The 25,908-nt window shown below is 40.5% G+C and overlaps 1 protein-coding gene across 2 annotated transcripts in view; it reads right to left on the bottom strand.

Annotated features, from left to right (window-relative positions):
• Positions 1-24,274, bottom strand: part of LOC126267172 (zinc finger protein Noc-like) — a 109,920-nt gene extending 85,646 nt beyond the window's left edge. The window contains exons 1-2 of one of the 2 annotated variants that reach the window (XM_049972131.1): positions 23,744-24,274; positions 18,192-18,266 (exon numbers count right to left, since the gene is read on the bottom strand). In XM_049972131.1, the coding sequence (XP_049828088.1) occupies positions 18,192-18,266; positions 23,744-23,806 (138 nt within the window). In that variant the 5' untranslated portion in view covers positions 23,807-24,274. The remainder of the gene's footprint in view (positions 1-18,191; positions 18,267-23,743) is intronic. The other variant, XM_049972132.1, reaches the window with a different exon arrangement.
• Between the last annotated feature and the right edge of the window lie 1,634 nt (positions 24,275-25,908).

Raw genomic sequence — 25,908 nt, 5'->3', positions numbered from 1 at the left:
TATTTAAAAGGATTGAGTGATAAATTCGCAACGGCTTCGCTGAAATTACTTATTAAGTGAATGGCGTATGTTTTCTCACATTTCCATTCCGCACTGTGTAATGGTTCCTGTTCGCCGTCCGTTAAGGCGAGTGCAGCTGAATGCAGTGGGCCGAGACAACTAACCGTTAATCTCGATCCTCCGTTATGGCCGCTGACGATGATAAACCACTGTGCAATAGAACTCAAACTCTGTGGCCAGGCGGCAATTAAGCAGAGTGATTTTGCAGTACCGACGCAGAGTTGCGTCGTTACTATGCGATACACCTTTGTCATCGGCAAGCGACAGACCGTAGCATTACCACCACTACTATCCTGATGTGATACGATCGTTATGCCGCCTCAGAATGATACGAAGACGCAGTAAAGAGCACAGGAACAACGTCCAATATTGTTACACCCAGATAATTGCCAGAGTGATACATAATGCAAAATGAGCGAAAGGACAGTTTGGTAACTAACGCCGACAACAGACTAATTTTAACAAGAAATACACATAAGGAAACCAGGACAGAAGCATCTCTTAAAACAAAAAGGCTGTGCGTTGCTCCAAAGAGCCTAGCAAACATCTTTTAAATCAAAATCCCAGGTAGGAACTCACTCCTGCTAAGCACACTGCCCTGAAGTCTCAGCTGTGTGATATGACCATTCATTAACCCACTTATTTAACGGAGACGTGGGACAGGTGGGGGGGGGGGGGGGGAGAGAGAGGTCTGCTGAACATGTGCACATATCCGTTTCTACGCAATAGAAGGGGAACATTTGCTTATGAAGAGACTTTGTTGAGTGCTTCCCTTTTAACAGATAACATCCTTACAAATCACGGAAGATACCTTACTTTCTCGTTCTATAACTGTTGTCTCACGTTAATCGACACAGGACACTAGGCTATGCCTGATTTGAAGTCTTTAGAACTTTAGAACACCACTTTCCGTTTGACAATTTACTGCAATATCGCCGACTATTATAATCTCAAACTTTTCCACTGAAAATTCCTGTCATTTCATTCTTCACTAACATCAATAGAAAACTAATATACCAGTTTATAACCAACCATGAACACTAGAACGCACAAAATATGCAGTACACCAATGAACATTCTAGATACATGTCAATAAACCACCAGTTCTTGCAATGGTCTAAATCCCATGAATAAATCAGCTTCAAATTTCTGCTTACTTTACAGGAGTTAATGTACAAACTATTTGACGGTTCACATATAAGCGGGAAAAATACAGAAAAACATTGAAATTAAGATCAAAGTTTATGGAAGGCGCTAAGCGCTTTCATTATGAGACACTGAACGAATATAGCCTGGATAATTTGCTCTCCATTTCAAGCAGTAGGTTTTCCATGCATCTCCGAGTCTATTATGTCGTATCCCCTGAAATAAATGTCCAACAACCATAGATCTGCAGGTACACTGAATGGATACATGTGGATATTCTTTGCAAACTGTGTTGAGAATCGAGTCGGTAATAATCAAATAATAACTTATTAAGTCATATCTGATGCTGAAGTTTCACTGCATGAACAGCGAAAAAGTACTCTCACTCTCCAATGCTTCACATAAGGAGTCCAGTTATCTGTGCGCCGTCAGTTACACTGCCTCAAGACAATCACACAATTTCTAACTGTAGCACTTGTCTGCCTGCGTTAAATTTTTAACGCACGTTTATAGCGCTTTATGATTATATCATGACAACATTTTAAATTGCTGAATTCGCCCTGGAAGGCCTTAGCTAGGCAACTTGCAACTGGTACCTCGTTCCGGAATAACCGCTTAGTAATATATATATATATCAACTAAATATACAAACTATTTAGAAACACGTTGTCACTAAAACGTTTCGCTAACGATTGAGCTGCTCAAGGAAAACTCAGTCCTCACAGCTTCACTTCTATCAGTACCTTGTCAGTCCGAAAAGGCATGACATGAGGATACATCATTTCTACGTACTCGTTCTGGATTATCTTTGTTAGTCTCTTATCTGCAGATAAATATGGTTAATTTGTTTAGGTATAACACGCATGTCTCCTGTAACATCGGGTCCCATATGAAATCTATTGCGATGACCTCTCAGCAAAGTAAAGATGATAGTTTGGGTTTTAGCTTTCTGATTAAAGGAACAACGTGAGCGCTAGCAGCGATATCTAGCGGGCCCGCCAAGTGCTGTTACTGTGGCAACGGAGTTGATTACAGTCTAATAGTACTACGGGACTGATCTGTTTTTATTCCATAACAGTTTCAATGCTACTTTTCTCGAATACACGTCTTTTGAATTATTGTTAGTCTTATGTGATTGGTGTTTCTCTGTCAGCATGGACAAATTTTTAAATGTAAATAACAAACATTGTTTTTCATTTGAAATTTATAGATGGATATGCAGAACGTATGACGACATCTGAATTTCGGTTTTAGGTGTGATAGTATCAGAAACTAAGAACGAATAAAGCACATTTGTTTCAAATGCATGCTTACTAACAAAATGAAACGACGTTTGCAGTCGAATCACGGTATTGTGGTACGCGAATACTTTTTCCACAAGTTAAAACAATAAATGAACAAAAAAAGTATTTCCTGAAACAAGCTACGATATCTACTAATGAACGTCTTTTCACCTTACAAAAAGTTGTGTAACCATTAACACAACTAGATCAAAAATACTTTCAATACAAAATTTCCATGACACACTGAAAAATGGCAGTAACCACAAGTAGGTGTTCTCAAGGTCCCTCGAGTTCCTTATCTTCTGAAAAATTCTAATTATGTGAGCTAAGTTTCACAGTATTGGCAGTCAACATAGAAAGCGATGAATATGGAGAAAGAGATACGAGTCGCAATTTCGAATCTTGTGCCGGGATTTGAAATGCTACTGATGGAGAAACAAGCTTATCTTTCCATTAATTTCGTTGCAAGAATAAGGTGTGATTTTGTGTTTGTGTGTGTGTGTGTGTGTGTGTGTGTGTGTGTTTTTAAGTCAATGTCCCGACTGACTCATTCACCGACTCATCGTCGCTCAGCACAAACCACTAAGGATAGAAACTTAAAATTTAGAGAGGGTGTGAAATTTATACCGTAGGTATATCGCTTAAGAAGGAATTGCTCGAAATTCCACACCTAAGGGAACGAAATAGCGGATGAAATCTATTTTTAATATTTCATTGTGCAAGGAAATTTGAAGCCAAGACTTTGAACATTTGTATTTCGCTTCACTCGTAGAAATTAGAAAAAGTGTTTCACTGCTTTTGGAAATGCAACCCGTAAAAGGGTGTAATAGGTGATGAAAAGTGTTATGAAAGTATTTCGTTAACATTAAAAAGTTTTTAAAACTAAAGCTATGAAAGTTCGTACTTCTCTTCGCGGTTGTATATAGAGAATTACGTGTTAGAGGATGAAAGTTTCTACGGAAATCACCACAAGAAAGCAAATGCACGATTAACAAAAACCTTACCCTTTTGGTCAGACGAACATTCGGAAACCGTGTTTCTATTAACTTAGCTAGCGTGAAACGTAAGAATGTTTTGTAATTTGTGAACAACGAAAAAATTATGTCTAAGGAAAACAAAAACAAAAAAATCTGTGCAGACTATACGGAGTACTGAAGCGAAGCAGTGGGCGGTATATTGGTGAAGAAGTAATTATTCTTGCTCTTTTTTTTTTCGAAAATTAAGCGTTCCTTACCACACACTTCGAGTCAGCTGTCACATGTGAAAGGAGCCGCGTGTGCTTTATGCTCAGACCAACGGACCCATAGACCCACTGACCTAAAGTATAATTCGTTTCGAGAAAACTGTTATACTAATTTAAGTACATTACTGGAATGGATAGTAATCCATAGAAGCGTTGCAGAGTGCAGTCTAGGGACGTTTAAGACGATAATCCACGAGGATTCTCGTTAATCAACTGTAGGTCAACTCCGGGATGCCGGCGCATGTGGCTTTGCGTGGGATGTCAGAATCCAGGACGATGGGGCTGTCCGTTAAGATTCGCGGGCTAGCCCCCCGCTGGGACGCGTCATAGCGGGACAAACTGTGAATGATGAGCGCCCGTGCCGAGAACAATGCCTCCTTAGAATAAAGCGTGCCCAATATCTCTTGAGCGCCTGAGGTAATGGTTTTATTCGCGACGGAGAGCCTTGACCACCGGATAACCGATGCGGCGCAGCCTGAATACATTACGCCGCATTATGTTGCCACACGGGCGCCGGTACACGAGACCTCCCTTTCATTACCGTCACATGGCTGAGAAACGCTCTGAAGAAATGCTCGCATAAACGGAAGAGTGGAGGTTAATCTGACATGTTCAATGCCTACGTGCTGCAGGTACAAGAAGCTCCAAATTGTGGAGTGGAATATTTTACCTGACATTTCGTAGTGGTGCTGAATAGTCATAATGAGGCCAGACAAAACTCTAATTTTGTATACCTCCGTAACTTGATGATACTGTAGGCTTCAGAGTGCGTCATGAATACAGCTGATCGCTGAACCATCAGACAGGAAAGTGAATCTCCAAATTTATGTGAGTTAGGAGCAGAAAAATCTCCCACATTTCAGTACTCAAAATTTGTACCGCAACCACTTTATGTCTCCTTATGTACCAGAAAATAAAACGGTCGATATAAATATGACAGCCGGATCCAGTTACTTCGTATTAGCTCTTAGAGAAATAGGGTTTTTGGTTTAGCTTCCCGTAACTGCTAGGTCTTCAGAGCACAAAGAAGTTGACAGCTGTCGGAAAGAAACTCGACCGTACTTTCTTTCTAGAGGAACCTCCTCAGTATTCGCTTTTATTTAGATCAGCAGCGGTGCTACTGTCAACCTTAAGTTAACCTTAGATAATTCCATATATCACATTCCAACTTTTGCATTACCAACCTGTTCTTTACTCATTCGAGGCACCAAGAAATAAATCCAAGTAGTCTCAGAAATGAATTTAAAAATCAAATAACAAGTTTCGATACAATGTTAGGAAAATTAATCTTGTTTAAGATATTTTGATGTCCAATACCTGTAGAGACATCAGACTGAGGAGATAAAATGAAAAAAAAGGAAATTTGGAATTTTTTAGTCTTACACCGAAAACAACAGGGGGCCCTATGAAAGTTACAAACGCGAGGAAATTTCACATTTACGAATGGTCGACTGACATAAAGTTAATTATTACCTTATTCAAATAATATGCTATTTCAAGGAGTTCTGATAGAAAGTTCGATATTGGCTCTGGTAACCTGTGTGAAACAATTTTAATAAACATTTTTGGAACAGTGATAAAAAATTTCTAAAAATTTTACTTTCAGAAATAGTCTTGATCACACCACATATGCTTCAAGAGCATAGGTGACCGGTTTCGGTCATATCACATGACCATCATCAGACCCATGGCAACCTTCGAAGATGGTACGTGGAGCATTCTTCTCAGCTGCTGTGATAACTGGCCAACTGTGGAAGACTTTCTTTACTGATAAGGAAAGCAGAAAAGGAAAATTTGGCTCTCTTGAGTATGACGCAAATGAAAGATGCCAAACTGCAATGATCAGAAAGTACAATATGATACACTGTTGAGAAAATTTATGTCTGTGGTGTTCTCCCCTTTCAAGAAGAAACGGTTACACTAGAGGCGAAGAGTTGAAACGACTTCTAACACCAGTGGGAAACGGATGGGGATATGAAAATTGCACAAATAGGAATAAACTTGAGTTATATTAGATAAAAAAACAAGCGTCAAAATAGAAGCAGATAAATTTGAGAGAGTAGCAATGAGGGAAAGGAATGTACTAAGTAAGCAAGTATATAAAAAAAACAGCGTGAAAATTTACTCGTTATCACATTAGCAGTGAAGCTAGCGTTGTAAAATCTAAGTATTATAAAATAACAAATAATCAATAGGAAAAAATAACAGTTGTGGAAGTTACTGGTACCTTCCACAGGATTGTGCGTGTTCGGTTTTGTCCTGACAGTCTCTCATCTCGCTTTTACCCTATCTGCAACGATTATGCATCCTCTGCACTATGTATTTATCTTGGTCATGCTTCCACTTTTCGCCAATACATGGTATCAAACACAACTGAGTTTTGTCAAGATGAAAGCATCGGACTATCGTCAGCACAATAACTCGTAATTACGTTCCACTGATTTCGTCTGGCGATTTGCTGGGTGTGGTTGGAGACTAACATATACGGTACTGATGACAATTATTAGAGACCTCATGTCTACGCGTAATAACTTTGAGTTAAATTTGTGCTTAAACGACTGTGGGTGTTAGGTGCTCACTGCCCAAATTTAGCCTTGAATACACACGGGTTGTACGTTTCGTATCACTGCTCTTGGTACAGTTTTAATGGGGAAACCTTTGAGGCAGACTAAAAAGCTTTGAGGCAGACTAGCTTTGTTGTATGCAGACCTGACCAAATATCATTCGATCTCTGTTACGGGATTCAGGTTTGAGTGGCGTTTTGCCACTGTTTACTGCTGCTTTTAGAAATTTCAATTGTCAGCTGCTTGTTTCTGTACAGGGAACACTGCCGCGAAAAGCAGACTGCATTATCAACAATCATTGATATAGGACGTCTCTGGTAAAGGCTCTTCCGGGTTGTCTAGACAGAAGGAGGGCAGAAATGAATGAGGCGCTGTATTGAGGTAAGTTACGCTCCTCAAAAGAGCAAAAATATATAAACTTCATCCAAAACCAGATCTCATGAAGCGATACAACGTATATGATTACTACGCAACAGTGGATGGCATTTCGTCACCATGAACTTTTCACTATTAGACCGCGACAGCAGCCGGCCGTTGCGGCCGAGCGGTTTTAGGCGCTACAGTCTGGAACCGGGCTACCGCTACGGTGGCAGGTTCGAATCCTGCCTCGGGCATGGATGTGTGTGATGTCCTTAGGTTAGTTAGGTTTAAGTACTTCTAAGTTCTAGGGGACTGATGACCTCAGAAGTTAAGCCCCATAGTGCTCAGAGCCATTTTTTTGAACCGCGACAGCAGTGTATACAATGCTACCTGTACCTCTGCCTTACTAAGGGAAATGATTGTTTCAAACTTTTTCATAACGAGTGAAGCGGTCTGCACCACGTCTTTGTACTGCAAAGTTATAAATGCGTTAATATTATTACATTTTCATTCTGTAAAATCTGAGTTGTAAACGTCGTAACATTTTTCTAGCATTTCTTTCAAATAAAAGTAAAATAAGGACAAACTTTTATTCATTATTCTCGTAACATTATTCATGTTGTTGGAAGTCAGATGGCAATTAAACTGAAATAAAACCTGACACCCACGATCGAGTAACAATTTCCATAGTGTAATTTGCCAAAATATTAAGACAAATTAATTCACGACGCTGTTGAAGAGGCGTTCTCGGTGTAAAGGGTTAAAATGACAATATACCGCTATAAAATACTATTTCCGAGATTTTATAAACGAATGCTTATGCTAGTGTAGGAACATACTTCCGTTTCAATTTTGTTTCCTTCTGATTTTCTGTATTTTAAACATTTTCTGTGAAACAGCAGGTCGCAAGAACCGTTAACCGTAAGCTCGCAACTTAATCTCTGACAAGATGGCCGAGCGACTATCTTACGTCAGCCTTCCTCGAGCCGACATCGCATCATTTGTAACCGACAGCCGGCCGCGCGGTCTTTCGCAGGAAAAGCCTCGTGCGTGCGCCGTCGCATTAAATTGCAGGCAGCGTGCGTAGCGATAAATTCGCCAAGACCGATGATCCTGTCACGGCCCTGCGGGCGGACACACAGCGCGAGAACTGCCGTTGGCGGCTTGCAACATTTCTGAACGTTCAGTGTGCGAACAGTGGGTCAGACAAGCGTCAAAGATTTTACACCACGGAGAGCACAGATATACAAAATGAGAAGCACCCAGATTTCTGTAAGGTCTGTCAGTTTTAGTCATCTGCACCTGTTGTACGTAAACTATTTGCTGTTCTATCGGGGTTCACGTCAGGAGAATGTTTTAATGTACAGTTGGAAACTGAAGCAACTCGGGATTTTATTTTGTTTGATCAAGTGAACATGAAAAACAAAATATTCGCACGAAGAGAAAAAATTGTAGAGCACCACCACAAACAGATGATCATTAGAATAGTACCACGCCACTCCTTTTCCTTCATTCACCGCTGATTTCCTCCATATAACCTCTAATGCAGGAATGGAATTATTTTCGGAGGCCACCCAAATAACATTAAGTAACATTTATGTGATCGAATCTATAAGGTAGCGGCCAAAAAGTTTCCAATTGAGGGCGTTGCTGAGGCGTATATGCAACATAGCGCGACTCCAATGCGAGGGCACAACTACCGAAATGTAGTCACGATATTAGTGCGCTATTCGAGTCTTTCAAATGTGCATGCGGAGAATACGGAAACGTGAACTAGCCTATGGCGATGTTAATACCAAATGTCTTCAAACAGGACCAACGCGCTATTATTCTTTTCTCGGCTGCCGAAAGACAAAAGCCGGTAGACAGCGGTCGGAAAGGGGAGAATTGCATGATGCTGAGTGTGTCAAACACGACCGTTGTGGAATGGTGCGCCAAGTTGCGTATTGAATTATGGTAACGCGCGTCCACATATCGGGAACCAGTAGCAAAAAATCTTATCTTTTAAACCGTACTAGCAAAAAGTGTGACATCGGATATCTAATGCAACATTGAACCAGTATATGTTATCCATGTTCCCTAAGGTGTTTTGGGTGATATCTCGACTTTTTCTGTTTCTGCGAAATCTGTATCAGTACACTAGATACAGGGTATCCCGGTAGTTTCCTCAAGCAGTAAAAACTGATAAGATCTAAAAACCAACGTGGGTGTACGACAAAAATGCGGTAAAAACAGTGTCCCAGGAGGTGGTGCCAGCTTTAAAAGAGTCATCAAGGTCTGGGTCTGAGCATCAGCCAACAGATTGGAAACAACTTGCTGAAATCTGTGATCATATGCTGCGCTTTGTCATTCAAAAAGAGGTTTTTTTAGTATATTCTTACAACACTATATTGTTGTCCGCAGAGACTTCTTGAAAGGAATAGACCGGAATTGTACCTATATACAGCACCAAATCGCTATCAGCTTTTGACGGAGGAATCAGTCTAACAAAATCGGCTTAGGCTGTTGGCGAAACTGTCAACAGCTTCATTCTCTCTCTTCAAAAATACTTTTTGTAAGAGGCTATTTCTGGACAAACGGCAGTGTTATATCTCGCAGTGTCAGCGGAGCAGCACATCACAATCTACAGCTGGTGGTTGGTCTGTGTATCGACCATACAACAGAAACTTAGTCCCATTACGATGAATAAACACGAACGTTGACTAACATTTCTATCTAGGCAAGTCACAGAAAGTGAAGTACATGTTCTTTCTTGCCATGGGCAAACTAACAAAGATAATGTTTCATACAGGAATTTTTATGCTCTTATATTCACTCACTCAACTGCATTTTAAAAGTTTCATTGACTCCCCTTACGTCGACTGTTTGTGGTAATCTGCAAAAGGAACACAAAATTTACCTTTTATATAGCTAGGTCGGAAAGTATCTACTCTATCACATTTTTAATGTAGCGGGAAGCTAACAACGGTGATGAAAGTGCTTAGCTTTGTTCTTGCTGCTTATATTAGAGGTGACTGTTTCTGAAGAAAGTGACGCAGATGTTCATGAAGAACTGCTGACAATTTTGTTTTCTCTGTTTTTTTCCCTTCCTCCTTCAGTGATCTGAATACTTAATATGTCTGGAAAATGTTACCATTCCCACGGAAGCAGGAAGCCAAAGCTTTACTTGCAACGTAACAACACTTCGCTTGTTGCATTAACAGCAACGCTTTCCATGGACGATAAACTTTGCTAAAAACCGTATCTAAATGACGGTAGTACTACAGTCCCATAGGTATCTAAAATTACGGCATGAACTTAATAAAAGGAAAATACAGAACTTATTTTCAGACTCCAAAATGAACACAGCAGTGAAGGCCATAGTATTCAACGAATCGTAAGAGTGGACAAGAAAACTGAAAAGAAACGGCCGTGGCCTACAGCTACAAGCTTGGTACTCTTCTGAAATGATTTGCGAAAACCCAATAAGGTTGACACCGCCACGTAATCAATTTCTCAATAGCGCGTAGAATGACGACTTTCTGTGATTGATTTTCTAGCAACACCAAGGATCAATTTCGTTGTTACGTTTAGTTCAGGACTGTTAGTTTAGCTTGTGATTTGGAAGTGGACGTCTGAAAAAAATGGGTACTTCATTGTCGTTTCACTCTGTATTTTTATGTAATAGGTATTTTACCGATGTGTGCTCGACTTACGTATTTGCACGTGGGTTTGATACATTGGTTGGGTTTATTATTGAATTTACTTGGATACGATATTGGATAGTTGTCATGACTTGCAGCATGGAAGCCTTCCTTGGTGTTAACGCAGCCGAACTAGCAGAAACTTCTGATAATTCTGAAATCAGAGTGGAATTTATTTTGATACTACATGAAGTAAACGGCTGCAATAAATTGTAGGATAAGCGTTTTGATAGTGTCGACAACTGTGACCCAGGATGAAGCCACACATAACAAACAGCCTAAATACGGAATAGACGAGTTTATAAAATACAACATGCAACACCTCACGTGCAACAACTCACAAGCATCTCGCATTAACGTTAAAGAATGAGCAAAAATCATTTAAATATTGAAGTCTTCAAACAAATAAAGTGAAACCTATACTGGTGACCACAGCCTGTACGTAATAAACTTGCTAACTTATTTCGCTTTGTATCTTTGTATTTCATAGCCTTGAACGTCGCTGTTATCGTCATTTCACGCCCTGTAGATTTCCTAGGAAACATCATTGCCAATATAAAAAATAAATTACTTACTTTAACTTCTGAATGTTCTGAATAGGACATTATACCACCTTACGTTACAAAAAGCAGAACTACTGTATTACCCGGGAGGGCAAATGCATAGAACTGTGCAAATTACAGAACACAAGCCCTTGTCACATACGTCAAAATTATTAATGCTAGTAGTTAACGAGAAGGTTAAAAATAAAATGTATTGGAACTTAGCCAGTGATCAAGTAGGTCCCAAAACAGAGAAAGTAACGAGAGAAGCAATGTTGGCACGTCCTTATATATTGGAAAGAAAATTAAAAGTAAAGAAAGAAACAGGTATAGGATTTCTTTACCTAGAAAAAGCATTTGATATGGTTGAATGGGAACTATTATTTAAAACATTGCGCACAGTAGGAGTCGACTAAAAGGACAGGCCATTAATTTGGAGTATGTTCAAAAACAAGTAATGAATTGCATATTAATGGCAGCAAGAAAGACGCAACAACAAGAACGGCAGTGAGGAGGGGGTGTCATATCACTCTACAAATTTAATAAATTTATCAGTGAAGCGATGACATTGAAAGAAAGACCACTGGAATCAAAATTAATGAAATTCAAATTCACTGCATCAGATTTGCCGATGGTATCGCGAAAGTGCCAGTTTCAGACAAAGAACTAAGTAAAATTCTTAAGGTTTTAATCAAGAGATAACAGAACTGAAACTAGAAATAAATACGAAGGAAATAAAAGTCACGGTTATAGACAAGAAAGGTGGTGGAAGAAACGCTGACATAAAAAGAGGAAGTGAGCAACTCTATGAAATAACCGAATTTTATTGTCAGCGTAGCATTGTGGAGAGAAACAAGTCTCAAAAAAATGAAGAAAAGATTAACACTGGCCAAGAGTGCTTTCCAAAATAAGAACCTATTAAACAAGCATATCACCTTCTATACTAGGAAAATATTTGCAGAGATATTTGTGTGGAGTGTCCTGATATCATACGGCATACCAGCAGAAAGCTCGCTTCGATGCTGCGCGAATGTGCTTCTAGAAGAGAATTACAAGAACTATCTGCACTGACAGAAAAACGAATGATACGGTTGTATAGGAATTAGAGATAAGAATGAACGGCTGAAAGCTATAGCCCAATACAAAGCAAAACTCACTGGATACTTAGATATGACAGTCTTTTACAATACATTACCGAAGATAGGGAAGTAAACGAGGGAATGACTGAGCACATTCCGTTTGAAAAACATGATCAGTGAGATGGGGTGTTCTCCATAGATGGAGATGAATAGGACTAGTGAAACGTGGAAACTGTGGCTGCAGGCACAAGGGTTAACGTTTTGCAAAAACAAGGTAGAAGTAGTTTGAGAACTTCAATTTTCTATCTGGTGACTCTTGATCCTCCTGCCAAACCTTAAGTCATCAGCTACCTGATAAATCTGGCAACAACACGTTCATAATATCTGACTGTATCGGCTGATAAACACATTCCGGTGAAGAGAGCCTGGATGCTATAGTGCAGAACACGGTAACCCAGAGCGGTCACGGCATGTTGGCGCCACGACTCTGAACTGGAAACTCGATGGAAATACTATTTTGCGACTCACCGCAGTCTTTTACTTAAAGTAACAACAAAACAATATTCACCACAGTCTCGGGGTTATCACAAGAGTCTGAGAGTTCGGATACATTAATCGCAATGAACCTTCCACGCTACAAGCTGAGACAACTAAACAATTTCGGATGCCATTAAATCAGAAGACCTAACCAATTTACCAATCACATGTGTAACTACGTAAGAGTCAATTACTCCCAGCCAAAAGGTTCATGGCATAAAAATTTAGAGTGAAGAAGCGATGAAAAACCCATATGTTTTACATGTCTATTTTGAAATCACACGCCAAACTGACGGCCCTTTCGTAATTGTATATAGTCCACAGACCTAGCTGTAACAATGAAACTGAACCTTGGTAATGTTGTAATAATACCGATCACGGGAAGTCTTCGTTGCTTTCGCTGTTTAGCAATTAAATACAGGGCGATATCAAGCAAATACGAGTTTTCCCCAATAATTTCAGAAAAATGGCAAGCTTGCAGCAAGAGATCGTCGACGATTCCTTACAGTTTCCTTGTTCATTATTAACGATTTGTTGAATTCATTAAATTTATTACACCATAATATCGGCTCCAGTGTTATTACCATTTTGGAATATGAAATCAAGTTCTGTACATAGTTTTCTTTTATTAAATTTCCTAAATTGCCATTCTTTATGTGGCGTCACTGATAACGTAAAGATTAAAAGATCAACATTTACTTATACATCAGGACTCTCGCTACCAGATTAATTTTTACAAAAGAATTATGTTTTAAGATATTTGGCGCCACTGGAAACATGAGGGTGGTTCATAAACACACAGTATACTGTCATACACGTGTGTTAATCTACTTCCATCAATCTAACGTACTGAAATGCAGAGAGGCACAAGACGAAGCGAAATAGGGTTCCACGTAAGCAAATAACAGATTATCGGTAAATTATGAAAGTAACGTAGTTATGATAAACATCTAAACACTGTGGCAATAATGCTTTACATACTGATAGCATATAGGGCAGGGGATGTAATAAATTACTCCATTTGTCATGATATTTGCTCGAGTATGTGTACGTGGAAGTTTCTGTTAACTGTTTCTCAATTACGAACTATCTGAAGTCTTAAATAAAAAAATGAATTACAAGTAACCTGAAATTAAAATATCATAATACTCCTCAGACTGAATTATAATGTCCAGAAGCTACAACTGTAGCCTCCACAGGGATCGGAAACTCAGTGGAAAGCAAAAATATGATTCGCGATGTGCATTGTAGCACTGAAATCATCTACAGACTACAAATAAATAAACCAGCAAAAAGAGAACAGTGTTAACGTTAATGCATATAATATACAATAACAGCTGTGGTCTTAGCATCCAGCGGAACTGGATGTACGGAGAGAATTACAGTTGGACAAGAAACTTGTGATAATCTAGTTAATAGCAGTCGTAACGTGAATAATATGTTTTCCGTATTACTTTAAGCATGAAGACAAAAACCGATGGCTCGAAACGCATCGTAAATAATTTTTTATCGAATTAATAATACATAGACATTGTCGCTTATTACAGCATAAGCATAGAGCTTCATTGTAATTGAAGCAAAACTAGTATGGTGAATCTTTATAGCGCGTCTTACTATTCCAGGAAAAAGAGTTTTGCACTGCGGTTAGCATACCGCTAAAACTGATGGTCCTCCAATATGCTGAATGTGTCAGGTGGAGGTGAGCGTGAAGGGAGGGGGGGGGGGGGGAGGGGGATGTTATACGTACGTCACACCACTATGAAGTGAACGCTGAAAACTTGTTATGAGGATCGTCCGTTTTGCAAAAGTATAGTATCAGAGATAAGATACTAGCTACTGGTAGTTGTTTAATATTGAAAAGGGTAACGCTTCTCAATGTTTTTTCAAAATTTTGTAGAAAATAAGGAAGTGTTATTCCTTATAATATTATCATCTTGTTAGACCAAACACCGACAAAAAATTCGGTTAATGGCAGTTGTTTGTTGATTACTATTTTCTTGTCAAACGTTGTTGGCAAATTTTACCAAAGCTGCTAGGAACCTTAACAATACACAACGTAGTCTGCAAAATTCAAAACTGCCATTATTTTGCTTCGGAATGTATATATATATATATATATATATTGGATGACTACTGCTTTTATCAGTAATGAATCGTAACGTGTGACGTCATATGCGCGCAAACCGCGATCGGACATTAACGTTCGAAAAATAAGTCCTCATGCAACCAACGTGGCAAGAATAGGTTAGTTTCGGTTGGTAGCAGTCAACATCAGCGTCCAAGTACCGATAAACCTCGACGTTAGTGCCCTGTTCCCTTGACGGTCTGTTTGAGAGCCACCATTTTAAATCCACCGTGGAGCGTTTCAACCAATATGAACCGGCCTATAATCAGACCAAATTCGAGGCTGATATGCTTTAAGGCTGATTCTCATTGAACCTCAAGGATCGAAACGTCAAAGCACCCCGCAATGCATTTCAAATGGCCACACCCAAACAGACTGTCAACGGAACGTGACGTCGACATTTACATTTCCGGGGACTCGAAGAGAGAGGCAGTGACTTCATCCGTCAAAATGAGAACTATGATTTTACAATACCTGGATAAAGAAAAAACCTCTCCATAAACAAGAACAGGGCAGAAAATTTTCATCAACAAGGAAAGTTAAGAATGAAAATCAGCTCCACTGAACGATACAAATGTAGTTGCTGTAAGTGTTTCTTGGTACTTATAAAAAAATAAAAAATAAACTAGATAAGGTTAAAAAGTCTATGATTTGCCATTAAACATTGAGGTATTTATATGCACAAATTTCTTTGAGAAAATAAGTGTCTACGTGCTGAAAAGGTTTTACGACTATCCTGCTACCGCTTCTGAGCAGCGTAGAAAATTTACCACAAAACCTTTGAAAAAATATGCATTCCAATTTTGCTCTGGCCCTTAATAAAGTATCATCAGCTGTACTTTTATTATTGTATTATACATAGGTCAGAATAACAAAGTGATTGACAGATAAGTGTTTACAGGTCAGCTACCATATCAGTAACCAATCAGAGAATGTGCTTGGTCACGGTTATGATATCGCTCTGCAACCTAAGATGCGAGTTGCAACCGTGAGTTATAGATGGGCTTGGGGCCGGTAATACAACTGATTCGTTTACGTTGTTTGCAGTGATTCTCTGTGTGGCGGGCTTATCTTGGGAAACAGAATGCCCAGAACTCGTTGAAGTGCAGATAAAAGCGATAAAACACTACTAGCATGTTAACTATACAGAATACTGCACGTCAACAGGTAAAGTATGAAAGTATCCACAACGGAAGCTCCCATATGTTGCTCATGCAGCCATATTGCGTGTGCTATCAAAAATGAACCAACATTGGCCCCTCTTGTGCACAACGGTCAGTCTACTAGTTTCATCGAAGTGTAGTGTCCCATTTTCCTTCACCACATCTAAAAACGTTTTGTCTGGAAACAAAATAAAAATATATCTCAAACAAATATTGTTTTTCCACCACGAGGGCACTGACCGACATGTTTGTCTTTCTTGTATTTTCGTTCTTTACGAAGTATGTAGCCACCTTTAAGGAGCACCCTATATCTTTTATTCGGTCACCCACTTTCCCTCGTCAAGACCTGTTCAAAAAGTGCCTCAGTTTATCATTCACATCAACATAACGATAATAAAAACTTAACACAAAAGTGACTGACTTATACTAGTATAGTCTACAGGGTGCAGGTTCCTAAGAGAACGTAATTCATCCAGAGTAAACAAAGGGATAGTCATTTGGTCAACCATCTACAGCTGAAGGTCTGTGTGAGCACACTGTGCAGCAAACAAAGGTAAGGTAGAAATAGTACCCGTATATACACGATCTAAGTTAAACCAACTGAAGACAGTTGACTGAATGGGTGGTGTGCATTTTCCTTGTGTTTTCAATGTACCGGCACTGTGTGACAGTACAGGAGTGTCGTAGTCACTTTCGTGTTACGTGACCCTTTTTGACATGTCTTAAAATGCATTGTGATGTGAAAAATATGAACTCCTATTTAAAAATACGTACAGCTGTTCATGTTTCCGTAAGTCACGAAGGTACAAGAGAATGAATGATGATTAGTTTTCCCCTGTTGCATAAATAACATCTGCTTGATACTGTTATTCTTCCTTCATTTTTCTTCTGGACAAAGCTACTCTGAACTGTCGACATAACCGGGGCACCGAGTATTCCGACTCAACAGCCAATTCACAATGCCCGTCACATCACGTCATAATATTCCGCAATGCTTTCACACAGGTCTCAACTTTCCTTGTTGATGAAAATTTTCTGCCCTGTTCTTGTTTATGGAGAGGTTTTTTTCTTTATCCAGGTATTGTAAAATCATAGTTCCCACTTTGACGCATGAAGTCACTGCCTCTCTCTTCGAGTCGCCGGAAATGTAAATGTCGACGTCACGTTCCGTTGACAGTCTGTTTCGATGTGGACATTTGAAATGCATTCCAGGGTGCTTTGACGTTTCGGTCCTTGAGGTTCAGGTGGAGCTTTATGTCACGGTTCCTGGGGAAGAAAGTTTCGATGGTGACGTCGGCTTAGATCGGAACATCACTTACGTATATCCTCTGCTCTCATTCTTCCGTATTAGTAGATTTTGTATTTTTGTGTCTTCTAGGTGTTAATTTTATTGCTGTGTTTCGTTTTGGTGGTAAATTGCAAATGTTCCTTGTAGACTTGGATTTTTTTTGCATTGAAGTGTCTTCCTCAAACGAGGTTAGACGCTTGAAAGCGATAAATTATAGGTTTTAGAACAACAAAGCAGGTATTGTAAAATCATAGTTCCCACTTTGACGGATGAAGTCACTGCCTCTCTCTTCGAGTCCCCGGAAATGTAAATGTCGACGTCACGTTCCGTTGACAGTCTGTTTCGATGTGGCCATTTGAAATGCATTCCAGGGTGCTTTGACGTTTCGGTCTTTGAGGTTCAGGTGGAGCTTTATGTCACGGTTCCTTTGCATATAAATAATAAGCAGTTTTCATTAAATAACATTTCAGTGAAAAATTCGGGGCTAGTGAAGGAAAAAAGTACTTTATGCCATTAGTTACGTAAGAAAAAACATGATGGTTAAGGTGAATAGACTATTTATTCCCTTATAAATGTTGTTTGATGTGATTGTAATCTTATTTTCTCTAGCAAACAAATATCGACGTTTTGAAATATTCCACTTCTCCGCACTTTACCACACTTAACTGATCAAAAATATGGGTTAGAAGTTAGGTTTGAGCATTAGTACACTTTATCGCCGTCATTCTTCAGTTCCGATGCTATCTCATAACCTGACTTTCACCGTACTTAACTATGCGAATTTATGTAACGTGACGGTCTGTGTGAATACACTGTGACATGACGGTGCCGGTCTGTGATGGCCAGTGTGAATTGACCTTTACTGGAACACAGATGGAACCTCACAGTCTCACTTTCGAAGGTCGGGAGTGGCCTAAGCTAAGTTAGGTGGTTCTGACGCTCCATCTACTGCAGATACGGCACAATTTGACGGTGACGCAGGCTTCCCTCGACAGCGCTCGTGAGCAGGCAGGGAGGCTTTGACGAGAGCGGGGCCAAGCCGAGCCGCGTGGTTGTCGGACTCGCGGCGGCAGCAGATCGCGTGGCTGCCCCACGCGGGCGCTGCGGCGGTACCGTACCTGTTGTTGCAGCGGCTCGTGTCCCAGGTCGGGATCCAGGATGTCCGGCTGCGAACCCCGGCCGCGCACCGACCACTGCGGCAGCCAGAACAAGCACGCCCTCATCAGCATCGTCTCACTCTTAATGTCAATGCGCCCGTTTTGTGATTCCTTCCCCGGAGAGCGCCGAAACTGGCACAATACGCGAAGGAAACGCAAGAACTGCCTTTGTAATTAATATAGTCACGTTGGGGAGTGAAATTATTTGTTTAGTGTCGCAGTTAAGGACATGCAATAACTGATAGCAGTAACACTGCTCACGGCTGTTAAAAAAAATTTATCGCGATTGCAATTTCGACGTTTTTCGAGCACAGTATAAAGTCAAACGCTACCGGTATTCTGCAACGTTCTGCAACGTATACTGCGACAGTTTCCAACAGTCTTAATGCAGATACCACGTGGTTATAATGAAAAAGCAGCTACTCATGTAGGCCCAGAGCGGGCTGTAATTATCGTATGGCAGAGAAACTTGGTAGATATGAGTTAATGCGGAACTGATTTATGCTGGGAAAAAATAGTTCCAGTTTTGGCCACCAGATACAAATCTGGCGCTATACAGCATCTCGCCGACGCCTCTCTTGTTCAACAAGTAGTGTAAGGGACAGTTAATATTAAAATCAACACTGTTCCTTTGACACTTGTTTGGGTTTTTCTGCCCACGTCCTATTTTAATTCATTACATATGGAAACATTTCTGTACATGTTTCTTACATTTAAAGCGCCAGAGTTGCACTAGTGGCCAAATCTGTGACTAACTTTTTTCCAATATAATCCGGTTCCAAATTAACGCATTAGAACATGTACAAAGTTTTGCCTTCATACGATTATTACAGTCCACACTGAACCTCTGTGATCAATTGCACTTGAATAATAAACAGTCAGTACATGCACTGGTATAATACCATTTGCGATTACACACACACACACACACACACACACACACACACACACACACAGAGAGAGAGAGAGAGAGAGAGAGAGAGAGAGAGAGAAAATGAGCATAAACAATGTGGTGTTTTTTTTCTATTTATCTTACGGATGTAGCTTTTACTCTTACCCATGCTAATTGCTATTTTTGTGCTTGCCATACAATATGTGATCACAGATGTAGAAGAGTGGGTATACACAATACCTATTTGCATTCAGACTGCTGGAAACTATGTTCCACCACGTCCCAACTTGATGCTCCAGAGCGTGCTTACAGTTTAACGTGCTGTTAAATATGACAAGATGCCGAAATTGCACTCCCAGTGAACATTTTTTTAACAGCTACAAGCGGACTTACTAAATCCAGTATATACTTTGAGGTTGTGGTCCCAGTCATCAAAATATGTACGAACAGTATACCATAACCTTCTCAAGTATCCCATGCTCATTACGAGCATTGTATATTGACACTATGTACAACGAATGGAAAGCTCACGCCAGAAAACCTTATGTTTTTCCCCTCCATGTGTTTACACCAACTACACATCTAATCTAACTCTGTAATAGGCAAGTTTCAATGATGGAAGGTTCCATCACTTCTTTTGATAATATTTACGGTAATGTACGCCGATTCCTCTAAGGCTCTGCACATATACACTGATTAAATTTAACTGAAGAATGCAGTTATAGAGCAAATAAATTTGGTACTTTATTCTGAGTTATAGATTATAACAACCTGTCAGGCCCAATATTATTGGGTTGTTATGTCTGAAGATGTAGTGTTAGTTTTAATGCAATTGTTGCACTCTCATGCAGACTTGAGTTCATGCTTCAGATCAACTCAAAACCATGGAATCAGCGTACAGATCATCCTGATATTGTGTTTATCATGTAGATAACAATACATGTTATCGGTTAGTTGCAACATATTTATTTCGTGAATAATAATATGTACTAAATGTTTAAAATTTGCAGTAGATTACAACAATGTTCAACTAACATATGCAAGGTTGCAGGTACATAAATATTACTTGCTAGTAATTTCGTTTACTAACGAAGAGAGTCACATCCCAACTCTTTAGCGTGGACTCTGTCCACAGACAAACCACTAACAGTATCAGTTTCTCCTCATTCGTTCCGATATGTGTCCGCTAGATAAAAATCTGTCTTACATCATGTACTTGCCATGAATAACGCCAATTTGACGCAAGATGTAGCTGTGAAAAATTAAGTTAAAATAAACATTGAGTGTAATATCTTGCACAAAGTAATTTGAGTACTCAAGACGTTCAATCAGGTCTGTGAAAATTTATAATCCAGTATTTCTGGCTACGGTGTACATCCTAGGGGCACGACAGTAAGGCCCACATTTTGTACTTTTATCCGAATTTTGCAATACTCTCTAATCTTAACACAAAAATGTATTATGAAGAATCTTAACCTGGGACCTTGCCAAACGAAGGTAATAATGGCTGCATCATCTATCAAAGTACTGGATTTTAGTTCGACAGCTCTTATGCTGTGAAAATGAATGACATGCAAGCACAGGCATCTCCGGCCTATGGTTTCAATAAAACTCTTCCAGTTACGCAACCTCGTTATTTACATCTATTCCAGTACTGAATGACTGAAAATTTCGTCGCTGTTACAGGATGGCACCGTAACAAGACCAGAGTGGTTTCACTGAAAATACTTACTAGGGTTATTTGTGCCCGAATATGAGATTGAATAGAGAGTTGGCGGAGATCGAATCAGCACTTCCTATAACCCATGACGTCCCAGCATGCACACCGCAATGCACCAAGATGTGACTACTTTAGGTGTTAAAAATTGTGTAACATTATTAGTATAAAATAATTAGAATGTACTCATTTCTAAGAAGAAACCAGATACTAAAGAACTGAAGTTCTTACTCTGTGTTGATGCAGGGAATATAGAGGAACATTACATACAAATGAAAGAGTACGTCACTGTACATTCTGATGTTCGAGGAATTGCTATGAGTAAGAAGGGAGATAAACTGAATAAAAATGATACAACACTCCAGAACACGTCGCTATAGTATCAAAATGTGCTGTGAACATAAGCAGTACATTATTTTTCCTTGTAGCCTTGGACACAAATGCAGAGTTGCTTGCGACGTGGAAGCAATATCAAAACATATCAATCTAAGCATCGCTAGGTCCTAAACAGTGTCCACCTCTACTCTTCGTCGATGCGTTTAATGACCAACCTAAGCACTTCCGCAAATTTGGTAGGGAACCTACTGATGTAAGATGAAGCTACAAACGCACATTGTTGATAAAAAACCTTGTTACAAACTACAGACTTTGATGTGAAATACCGCCGTAGGGAAACCACATTTGCATCATAAAGGTGAGAGGTAGCATAAAACGAAGGAGTTACAGCAATTCGCAGCGGAAAGGGCTCTCTGTGAAGGGGGTAAGGATCAGGGTATAAATAAAGAGGAAACGACGGTAGCAACATCAACATTGATTCAGAAGGATACACAGAGCTCCAGGAATTATTCTTGATCGCTGCCATGCAATATTTCAACATAGACATTGGCTGTTGACAAAGAGATATAGTTGCTCAGTTACTCTTGTTATAGGAGTATCATTAAGTTGCTCTGACTGAGGTCAGTCGGAATAGGTAGTCAGATTTATCCTCACGAGAATTGATAAATAATATGTCGTTGAAAAGTAAGGTCGATTTCAATTCTACGATGTTATGTACTGATCAATACTGCAAAGCGCTCTGCCAAACCAGAACGTCTCTTTACAATGTCCTCTATTTTCCCTGCAACAAGCGAATATAAGGAAAGTCTTGGAGTTGTCTCTACACAACATTTATAGATGTATTCAATTATATTTACCTTAGGGTGAACAGTTGTGTTACTCCCTGTCGAATATTCAATCTGAATGACTGTAGGAATGTGATATTTTTGGCAAATATACACTAGTAAACACTATATACACTAGTAAAGCTACCGCAGGTGAAAAGCGTTTAATCGATCAGCGGGAGCATTCCTTCTAGGTTTCTTAATAAAAGAACGGTATAACAAATTTGACGTGTGCTATGGATTTCATTAGACGGCGACGGTTCCACAATTACGTAAGCAGGCATGTCTCTGCGACTTGTTTGTGGTTTTAGTTAGCGTGCACTTGAATAAAATATTGGCAGCGCTATAACTGTTTTAACAAAATGTGCGCCAAAAACTGCTAGCTTCAGAGAAGGCCAATTCTTTCTCTTGTCGTAAATGCTGTTACACCTAAACCTAATAAATGAAAAATATGAAAGGAACCTTTACATTGCGCAAAACTCTAGTTCAGAAACTCCAGCCCGCCAATAAAATGTTTGCAGTAACATTTAATGCAGCACATTGCAATAAACAGAAAGATAGTAATACAAAGGTGGGATTTCCTGAAAGATGGAGCCACCATGAGTGGCCTGCTTACATGGCTGAGAATGTTGTTTTAAATGCGTTCATGTAAATACTGGTAACAACGAGGAACCAAATACAGTAAAAAAAAAAAAGAATCACAGAATTTCGTGTAGATATTTAGGAGACAGGTAATAGAAGCATAGACTCTGAGTAACCCAAGTTTGATTGGGGACCGCGGTGTAAACAGCGACTCTTTGGTAGTATGAGACATTCTGTCAACAAACGTAGGCGTTGCCTAATCGTAACGGTAATTGATAAATATTGTCTGGGCATTAAATATGTAGTTGTTTCGATTTACTGTCAATAGTGGGTAGATGTTTCATGCATGTTTATAACATTCACAAGTCACCCTCATTTAACTGGTCATTAAAGGAAATGAATACTTTCGGTCGTTTCAATCTTTTGGTACTAAAGAAAACTAATACAGTATTGACCTTCTTGTTGGGTTGGGTTGTTTTGGGGAAGGAGACCAGACAGCGAGGTCATCGGTCTCATCGGATTAGGGAAGGATGGGGAAGGAAGTCGCCCGTGCCCTTTCAAAGGAACCATCCCGGCATCTGCCTGGAGCGATTTAGGGAAATCACGGAAAACCTAAACCAGGATGGCCGGACGCGGGATTGAACCGTAGTCCTCCCGAATGCTTGTAAACGTTACAGTACTTATCTCCATGGTTGCTAAGAAAATTGGAGAGGACTTCCGCCCCATACAAGACACCTTTGCAGTTTTATTTTCACCCAGATGTGTTTAAGCACTATTTGTGATACCCTCAGTGGATTTATTTGTGTAATATCCTTCTCACATGAAGTTACTGGATGTTTACCGTAGTACCTTCATTTCTACTACAATGTCTACAACTTGTCATAGTTTTTGACGTTGTGGTACTTTTACTTTGTTTGTGTCAAGGTAATATGCTTACTTCTTTGGCTTTGTCGATGCATACGTATTTTGTAAGATTTGTTTGCCAAGCACAGTACAGCATTAAGAAATGTAATTACGTCTTTGCTGACGAATTTCTTATTTCGACACACTCTCCATAGTGACAGCATCTTGGCTGCATTTATTTAGCTAAGGAGAAAAGTGCGAGAGAATGACTGTGCATTCATATCTAGTGTTTCGTTCTTACGGAGGAGCACTCCCTTACCGTAGTTGGTAACGGTGACAGGTAGTCCGGGTGCAAGTACTGGTTGGCGCTGGTGGTCAGCATGGTGGCTCCCTCGCGCTCGTCCACGGCACAACAACACTCGAAGCACGCTACGAGACTCCGACGCACATGACTGTCTCACTGCGCTGCTCCACTGTACTGTCGCCGCACCAGCTGCTTCTCGTTCGGCGTCCGCGAGGCGACTGCGGAGCGCGCGCCGCCCGCCTCCCCACCACCGCCGCCCGCGCCAGTCGCCGCTCTCTGATTGGTCCGCGCGCCGCGGCCACCGACTCGGCGCTATCGCCGCGGCGCGAGCCGGCGACACCGCTCTGTCTACTTAGCGAATTGTTTAAACGCGGGGAAGGGTGGTCGCGGTAGCCGTGCGCTCGGCCGGAGGCGGACCGTACCGCCGCGGCGAGCAAAAGGAGAGGAATATCGGGGAAGCGGGAAGGGGAGAAGGCCCCAAAAAAATTAAAAGAAGGCTGCCGACGTGATGTGAGGGGCAGCCGCCGCCGCCACCGCCTTACGCCTGTCGAGAGGGCGCGACGGCTGAACGGTGCCGCCTCCCAGCGGGGAGGCGAGGCTCCACTCCTCACTGACGGACAGGCGCCAGCTGCGCGTCGCGGGCAGCCGTCTGCCGGCGTCTGTACACACGGCACCTGGGCGACGTGACGCCTCGGTTTTCTCTCAGATTTCTGTCAAATACAGAACGTCTATCGAGTCCCGTTATAATGTGAAAAAATCGTAACTTGGAAACTGTTACAGCATCGTGGACTGCTGTAACAAGTTTAGCACCTCTGAAATTCTTTTTTGAAATGTGATGACACAATTTCTATGTGCGCTCCACTCGCCGCTAACAGAACATCAAGGCGATATTCGAATTCTCCACGTGTGCGAATTAGCAATGCAGCATCAACACTTAGTCACCTGTTAAAATTTCCAGGCTGAGAGGTAGTTGTCTGTATATGAAATCGCTTCTTAACGTCTCGTCTCCAACTACGCAAGACATATTCAGAGATTAGAAGGCTGCTACCACTAAGTCGATTCTCGCAGTTACAGAGCGCATACGAAACACAACCATCTCTCATACGATGCCACCCGTATGACTGTGGATGGCATTCTCATTCTCGATTAAAAATAATTGATTGGAATTCTGTTGGTACAAAGTCGACATCTGCATTTCACCTAACTTTAAACCATTTTTCGATTAAAATAATTATGGTGTTTTATGAATGTCTATCGTTTCTCTATAAATGCTTGCATGCCCTCGTTGAAACGTTCGTCTTACTGAATTTTATTTCGTGGTTAGCGCCTCGAAAAATATGTTCTGTTACGTCTATTTCTCGGTATGTTCAAGACGACAGTCACTTTTGCGCTCGGATGTGCTGGTGTTGACACGTCTTTTCACAGTTCCGCTATACACTAGCCTGCAAATTCAAGGCATTTTATATAGCTCAGATATTTCTAATGGATGTGTATCTTTTGCTATTCTTAAATATTCATCAATCTTCTTGGTGGGTCGAAACATCGTTTCGACCTTATATTTGGCCAGAACTTTCCCTATGCGATCCGTAATTTTACCAATGAAGGCGAGAAAAACATATCCTTATGGCAGCCTTTGATGTAGTGCTCGAACTATCTCTTTACTAGAATATTCGTTTGACTTGGAGGCCGGTCGTAAGTGATTTAATTCATCCTGCAAATAAACCGGCTAGCAGATTTTATTGGCTCTGTCCATTAAGGTTTTCATGACACCTCTTTTTTTTGTCTAAGGCAATGGTTTGATTCCTTGTAGAGGTATCTGTAAGTGTGTGTGTGTCCTTTCTGTATGCCTTATTCCCGAAGTCCCATTCACCTGTTCAGTTACAGATACCTCCGGAAAATTCAGTTAACCATTGCTCTCTTTTTCCATTGTAAACTGTGTTTGAGTTAATAGCAGTAAGACACACCAAGACGGCATACATTGAAGAGGAGCTGGATATCTGATGGTCATCCAGAGATAGTCATACAGTTGGAATCATAAGACGTATGGTGTTACCCTTCATGGTCTCTATAAAAGCGAGGGACCCTCATGCCCTAGTGGCAGTACCCGTTTTACATCGTAAGGTATAGGAAGCAGTTTTATGTATCGACCACGGCCTCCCAGACCGGGAGTTTTAACAGAA

This window comes from Schistocerca gregaria, chromosome 4, assembly GCF_023897955.1.
Source record: "Schistocerca gregaria isolate iqSchGreg1 chromosome 4, iqSchGreg1.2, whole genome shotgun sequence".
Classification (NCBI taxonomy): Eukaryota; Metazoa; Arthropoda; class Insecta; order Orthoptera; family Acrididae; genus Schistocerca; species Schistocerca gregaria.
This window is presented reverse-complemented; position numbering and strand designations above follow the sequence as displayed.